This window comes from Sycon ciliatum, chromosome 7 (genome assembly GCF_964019385.1).
Source record: "Sycon ciliatum chromosome 7, ocSycCili1.1, whole genome shotgun sequence".
Taxonomy (NCBI): Eukaryota; Metazoa; Porifera; class Calcarea; order Leucosolenida; family Sycettidae; genus Sycon; species Sycon ciliatum.
The window spans coordinates 5,348,568-5,356,067 of record NC_088649.1 but is presented as its reverse complement, the minus strand read 5'-3'; the positions used below and the strand labels follow the sequence as shown (position 1 = coordinate 5,356,067).

The 7,500-nt window shown below is 50.6% G+C and overlaps 2 protein-coding genes across 2 annotated transcripts in view; both read left to right on the top strand.

Moving 5' to 3' along the window:
- Positions 1 to 4,473, top strand: part of LOC135820793 (inositol 1,4,5-trisphosphate receptor type 1-like) — a 117,437-nt gene extending 112,964 nt beyond the window's left edge. The window contains exon 66 of the mRNA XM_065333836.1: positions 1,210 to 4,473. Coding sequence (XP_065189908.1) covers positions 1,210 to 2,748 — 1,539 coding nt within the window. The 3' untranslated portion in view covers positions 2,749 to 4,473. The remainder of the gene's footprint in view (positions 1 to 1,209) is intronic.
- A 978-nt stretch (positions 4,474 to 5,451) lies between these two features.
- LOC135820797 (uncharacterized) overlaps positions 5,452 to 7,500 on the top strand; it is a 20,843-nt gene continuing 18,794 nt past the window's right edge. The window contains exons 1-2 of the mRNA XM_065333841.1: positions 5,452 to 5,847; positions 6,231 to 6,335. Of these exons, the coding sequence (XP_065189913.1) occupies positions 5,695 to 5,847; positions 6,231 to 6,335 (258 nt within the window). The 5' untranslated portion in view covers positions 5,452 to 5,694. The remainder of the gene's footprint in view (positions 5,848 to 6,230; positions 6,336 to 7,500) is intronic.

Genomic DNA, 7,500 nt, shown 5'->3' with positions numbered 1-7,500 from the left:
CAAACCGCCATGTTATACACAAACCGCCATGTTATACACGAACCGCCATGTAATACACAAACCGCCATGTTATACACAAACTGCCATATTATACACAAACTGCCATATTATACACAAACCGGCATGTTATACACAAACCGCCATATTATACACAAACCGCCATGTTATACACAAACCGCCATGTTATACACGAACCGCCATGTAATACACAAACCGCCATGTTATACACAAACTGCCATATTATACACAAACTGCCATATTATACACAAACCGGCATGTTATACACAAACCGCCATATTATACACAAACCGCCATATTATACACAAACCGGCATATTATACACAAACCGGCATGTTATACACAAACTGCCATATTATACACAAACCGCCATATTATACACAAACCACCATATTATACACAAACCACCATATTATACACAAACCGCCATATTATACACAAACCGCCATATTATACACAAACCGCCATATTATACACAAACCACCATATTATACACAAACCGCCATATTATACACCAACCGCCATATTATACACAAACCGCCATATTATACACAAACCGCCATATTATACACAAACCACCATATTATACACAAACCGCCATATTATACACAAACCGCCATATTATACACAAACCGCCATATTATACACAAACCGTCATATTATACACAAACCGTCATATTATACACAAACCGCCATGTTATACACAAAGTAGGAAAGACTATGGTACGACCTGACCAATTGAAAATTCCTTCCGGCGGTCCTATGTACTGGTACATGTACTGTCACATGTGTAATTGTTCAGTTCAGTAGTTACACTACGAAATAGTGGAAGCGACTTCGGCGATGATTTGATGAGCACCAGCTCCAGTGTGGGGAGCAAATCCTGCCCAGTAGCTGTTATACTGTTGCAAGAATCCTGTAGGACGCTTCACGCAGGTTCATAAGTAGAAGAGGGTTCTAAGTAACCCTGGCCCACACTCAATCATTGCGGTTCACAAATTCATTTCAGAAAAAAATGTATCCACATTTCCGTCATGAAATAGCCATCATCTGAAATGAATTTGTGAACTGCAGTGATTGATTTTGCTGTGTGCTGACTTGAGGTGTGCGTGTGTCTGTGTCTCTGCATCTTTGTGTGTATCTGTGTCTGTTGCACGTGTGTTTTTGTGCTCCGCACGTTTCCTACTCTAGATGGCCGCGGAAAAGAAGTTCACTCAACGTCGGCTGATGCTGCAGTCATCCTATGGCATCCCCACGTCGACAATGCATGCACCTCCATCCTGTTTTAATCAAGATCAGTCGTTGCTGTTCAAATCCCGCTTCCTGATGTCGAACCAGCTCGACACGACAATGCCATTTGACCTTGGTGCCGGGCATCCTGCACCGGCTTCGACTGCCCTCCCGCCGACGTCTCCGTCGTCGTCGACAACGCAAGGCCAGTCTTACGCCCGCGCCGACTCCCGATCCGTGGACTACCCGTCATTGCCTGCGCGCACTTCGACCTCGCTGAGCGTGGACGGTAGCCAGGGGTCGGGGCCGTCGTCGGAGAACCAATCCGGCACCCCGCAGCAGCGGCAGTCCGTCACTGGGGCGCGCTACTCCATGGGTGCCAGCGGCCCGGTCGGCACGACGACGATGCCGGTGCGCAACTCCGACATCAACAGCTGCTACATGCCGTCGTCGCAGGACATAGCCGCTCCGGCTGCTGCTGCGTCGCCGTGCAAGTCGCAGCCGATGCGCTCCAACAGCCTCGTGATGTACGAGAGAATGTCGCCAAGCCTAACGTCGTCGGTGTCGCCTGCGTCTCAGCAGTATGCGCTGAACAGTCGACGCTTCTCTCGGAACTCGCCCGTCCTGGACGGCGTGTTTGTCCGGCGGAGCGGCGATAGTGCGTCTCCGATGATGTCCAGGTGTTCCTCTCACCACGGCCTGATGGCTCACCAGCACAGTGGCACTAGTGAGGACCTGGTGGACGCGCTATCGTCTCCGCTTCTCTCGCCCACGCCGTCGCGACGCGCCTCCGTACTGCGCCAGCAACAAGCGTCGCCGACACCTGGCGCGACAAGCTCTCCACTGGTGCCAGCACTGTCGCACACACCCAGCCCTTGCCTGTCGCCGATGTCAAGAAGCCCGTTGACCGTCATCGAGCATCCCAAACCCTATCACCACGAGCAGCAGGAGCGGCGGCAGAACCAGTTCCCGATGACGATCGATGCGCGTAGGGAGGCTTGCACGTCGCCAGCACGGGATATCTCGCACCCCATACCGATCAGTCCGTGCCGGTCTCCCATCATGTTTTCCGACCAATCAGCGCTGAGCAGCCCGCGAAGAAGGCACTCCAATGTGTCGCCGCGTGCCTCCCAGCAGATCATCCCGTCGTCCAACTCGTGCTTCCGCCGCATCTCACCCAGCAACAGCACCACCACCGCTGCTGCCCCCAACCACCACCAGCAGCAGCATGTGAGCCACGACGACTGGCTTTCGTCCGCAGTCCTGCCGTCCAGGATTCCAGTGTCCTCCAGGGGCAGCAGCGTGAGCAGCATCGGCAGCAGCGGTAGCAGTAATGCGAGCGGCGGCGGCCTGCCCCGTATGGACCAGGGGCTGAGCGAGTCGCTGGGACGCCTGCAGCGCACCACGCGCCGCGTGCGCTCCGCCCTGCTGGAGAGCCAGAGCGAGGCACAGTCGCCAGTGCCCACCGCCGTCATGTACATTCACAAGAACAGTGCATGACAAGAATGATGTCATCAATTATGTCATCAATGATGTCATCAACGATGTAATCAACGATGTAGTCAATGATGTAATGAATGATGTAGTCAATGATGTCGAGTGTGGGCTGGTCTGTTGGTCATGACCCATTCCTGGAACCGTCGAGGCTCATGCTAAGGCCAGCTAGTGACAGTAGTGTGCCGTCACTATTCTTCAATCCGCGCCTAAGGTCTCCACCCTCGCACACACACGTGTCCAGGTTTGTGTGCCAGGGCACGTTTGTACATATCCACGGAGGCTCTTCTATCAGGAGTGATGTCGCTACAACAATGCCAGGCTGCCCGCGGTCCGAGACGGCAGGCAGTACCTGTCGTCCGCCGTTGAGCTGTACCATGGCAACGTGATGAGATCTCCGGCTTTGTTAGTGATGGTGCATACTGGTGCAACCGGTACCTGGGATGTGTGGCAAGTGAGTGATGGTGCATACTGGTGCCCCCGGTACTTGGGATGTTGTGCGGCAAGTGAGTGAGACTTTCAGTGTTCTCCAAGCGCTCCCCTGCCCATGCACCGTCTACTCTACGAGAGAGAAGACAGTTTCATGTTGGCTGCGTCCGCCACGTGTGCCTCAACCCGGCCAGCATCGCAGTACCAGTGCGAATCCTGACCAGACACACCACCAAGTAGAAAGTTCTTGCCCCCCCCCCCCCTTACTCTTCCTTGGTTCCTATGTGCAATAACCCCCCAGTGAAGCCAATCTGCTGATTGCGTTTACAGGTGATCTTATCGTTTCTCCTTATGAAGATCAGCTTCATTTCGGTCTTACCCTTTTTTTTATCGCGGCCATGACTCTTGCCGATGAGAAAACTGAACAGTGGAGCGTTTCTTGTTTGCAATGCTAGCAAGCAAGTCGGTCCACGTGTGCGTGTGTGTATTACTTTATTTCCACAACGCCATGGCCAAGTTTCGTCTCTACCAACGGTGACTGTGCTTGGTGAACCCGTGCTTGTAGGGTGATGTTCTGCTGCTGCTGCAGTGTACCCGTTACGGCATCATATATTGCCCGTGTACATAATAGCAACAGCAGCAGCAGCAGCAACCGTCCTACTCCTCTCTCTCTCTCTCTCTCTCTCTCTCTCTCTCTCTCTCTCTCTCTCTCTCTCTCTCTCTCTCTCTCTCTCTCTCTCTCTCTCTCTCTCTCTTATTTTCGTTAGTGTGCTGGCCACACTGAGTAACCCGTCTGATCTGCTAGCTCCAGGCTTTCCGGCCTTTCGAACCCAAACCCCACATGCCACCAATGCCTGACCACACTGAGTAACCCGTCTGATCTGCTAGCTCCAGGCTTTGCGGCCTTTCGAACCCAAACCCCACCCACCACCAATGCCTGGCAATACTGTATTTCAAGTTTCTTTTTCGGTAGAGAAAGTCTTCTCCTTCTTTTTTTCTCTTCACTGCACACGTTTTGCCAGCTGTCAACACCACCTGTGATGGTGAGTGTACGCATATATCTGCACATAGATTGGAGTTTCGTCAGGGAGTAGATATTTTACTACACCTCCCTGGCTTCGTATTCTGTTGCCCAGCCGCCGCACTTCCCGAAATTCCACATCCTTTTTTTTAACCCATGGTGACCGCGGGAGAGAATGTAGTTCAGACGGGGATACTCCCCCCTGGTGTGAAAGCTGGAGACTGTATACTTATATTTTCCTTGTCAAAGCTGCCAGTGTGCCACTTGCAACCCGTAGTGCGTGCAGACGGCGTGAGAGAATCAGAACGTGATGCAGTGTAGACTGTTGTGTGCAGTCTGGTGTGCCGTTGCATGTCTGTGTACGTGTGTGTGTGTGTGTGGGGGGGGGGGGGGGGGGTGGACGGGAGGGTTCGGCTGTCGGATTACGGACTTTGTCGGCCGATATCATGCACCGGGACACATTATTATTGCCCCTGTACTCGGCAGCTACCGGACGCAATATACCCCCCCCCCCCCCCCCCCCCCACACACACACACACACCCACACCCACACACCCACACAAAATAATACTGAATTGCAGGACCCCCCCCCCCCCCCCCCCCTCCCCCCCCCCGCATAACATGGAGGTGGTTGGTAGCAAGTGTGTACGTGTGTGGGTTTACATTGTATGTACTTGTACAATCATGTAGGTATTGATTCGGTGCAGAATTGCCATTACTAGTAGTACCACACATTGATAATAATATTGTTTTAGTGCGATTAATCATCTATACTCTTGATAATAGTATAGACGTGTTGCTTCTCCAAGCACATGCACATGCCTGTGCGTTGCTGTATGAACCGGGTTAGGGCCAGGGTTTCTGTGACTAATGTCATTACATGACTTTGACGACTCCCTGATGTACTAATGTAGATCTACCGGTACATGCAAAATTGTTGCTCATGTTTATAGATGCCTTGTTGTTGGGTGACAAGGCTGTCAACCAACAACAAGGTTTATCTAGCCTCGTACACATACAATCAAGAGTACATAAAGGTTTATGTACTCTTGATACAATCAAGAGTTCATAAACTCTTTGAGTCTTGAATCTTGATACAATCATGCGGACTTGTAAGTAATGCAGTCACCACTACAAGTACAAATGAATGACGTGATTGATTCTGAATGACTCATTTTCATGACGTCACGCTTAAAAAAAAAGACTCGAAATCAAATCAGGAAAAGTATTTTCCTGCGGATTTCATTCGGATGCGTGAGTTCCTTCTGGTGTACGTGTGGAGGCTGGAGTTACTCTTGAATGCAGCTCGCCAGAAATGTCACCCGACTTGCAGACAAGGAGAGTAAGCTGCTATACCCCCTCGTCTTCATGGAGTAGGCTAGCACTCATCGCCGCAGGCTCGGCTGAGAGTGAGCTGTGAGTTCAGATGAATTGTAGATACTAGTACGTCGGTCAGCTGTACATGCAAACAATTTTGAATTGAGTATTTCAACATTCGAAAGATGCCTCTGGCCGCGCAGATTCGCCAGGCGATGGCTTGGCCAGTGCCGATGCTCATGCCGCACACCATAATCGCCGCCATGTTTGGCTACTTTGCTGGAGCGATGCCAGAGTTACAAGATGGCACCGAAGATCTCCATCAGCTGAGTTTGATCGTGAGTCTTGTGCTTGCCAAGTTCTATGTGTTCGTGGAGTGTAATGACAGAAATATTATGTACATGGGATCAAGAGTAGAGCTAACCTTGCGGATAGCTGCCCTCGATCGGATATAAGAAACATGTGAATGTTGTTATTTGCGAGTTGTTATTCGTGAAGTTGATAAAAATGCACTCAGATGGTCACTAGGTCTGACCATTGTGTGTGTACGTGTGTGTGTATGTGTACGTGTGTGTGTGTGTGTGTGTGTGTACGTGTGTGTGTGTGTGCGTGTGTGTGTGCGTGTGTGCGCGCGTGTGTGTGTATACATGGTGTGTATGTGTGTGTGTGTGTGTGTGTGTGTGTGTGTGGTGTGTGTGTGTGTGTGTGTGTGTGTGTGCAGATGCCGTTTGTCTACATCAACCTGCTGCACTGTGCTGCCGTATGGGCGTTGGTGGTAGCTTGGCGTCTCAGCATCGGCTCATTCCTGCAGCCTATCGAGACACAGGTGAGTGGGGCGAAATAGAGAACGGGGGGGGGGGGGGGGGGGGGGGGGGGGGTGGTGGCAGGCAGGCATACACAGGGGAGCAGGGTTCTAGCCAAAGAAGGGAGGGGGGGGGGGGGAGGGGGGTGCCTCCCATGTGGACAAATGGGTTACGGGGTACTGTAAAAGTCATTATTCTAACGAGGCGCATACATAACGATTTCCTAAAATTGACTGGTTTACGTGTACCAAAGGTAACGATTCTCACTCATTCTCAACGCTCAATAGCAACAGTATAAGTATCGATTTCTGTGTAACTATTTTTATTTTAACGACAGAGTTTTCCTCGTTAACTCGTTAGAATTAGCACTTCGTTATATATATGGCTTTCACAGTAACTGTTTCCCCTGCCCCTCCCCCCCCCCCCCCCCCCGCTACTATTTTGACCTTGCTAGAATCCTGGGCAGCAGACAGTCACATCACTGCAGAGTCTTGACTCTTGAGAGTGTATAGACACGGAATTTCACATAGCCACGGAGACCACGTAAACATGAATATTTGCGAACCAGAGAACTTTTGCCTGTTTCCGGAATTTATTATTTGATAGCGGAAGTTTGTTTAGTACTTGTACTGTGTATCGTATTACTAAGGGGCGTCCGTGAATATCGAACTTTTTTCACCAAAAGAATTATTTTAGTTTGACCAAACCCCTCCCTCCCTCCTCCTCAGAACCTAAAAATATATTGTGAAATTACAGTAATCAAGTAGCAGAAATGCCCGGCGAATACTATTGTGGGGAAATGTATAAGGGAATAGTGACTGGACCATGCCACATGGAGACAGAGCTGCTTATCATGGTATCTTAGCACTTCAGCCTTGCTGGTCCTGTTCTGAAAGCCTCCTTGAGGAATAGTGCAGTCGCTCTCTTCCTGTAGATCAGTTGTTTGTTGGCAGGGTGAAGTTGAAGTGCCTAGCTGGTTTGTCACCAACAAACTGCTGACAGTGAGGAGTGCTAGTCAGTGAGGAGTGCTAGTCAGTGACCAGGTTGAGAGCATATGTGAGGAAAGTCGAGAAGTTTTCACACTGAGCTCACTGTCTTCAGTGGAGTGTAGATGATGGGGGTAATCCCCCCTCTTCTACATGCTAATGTGGACGATACGCTCTACGTTGTCACCCATCACCGATTCGT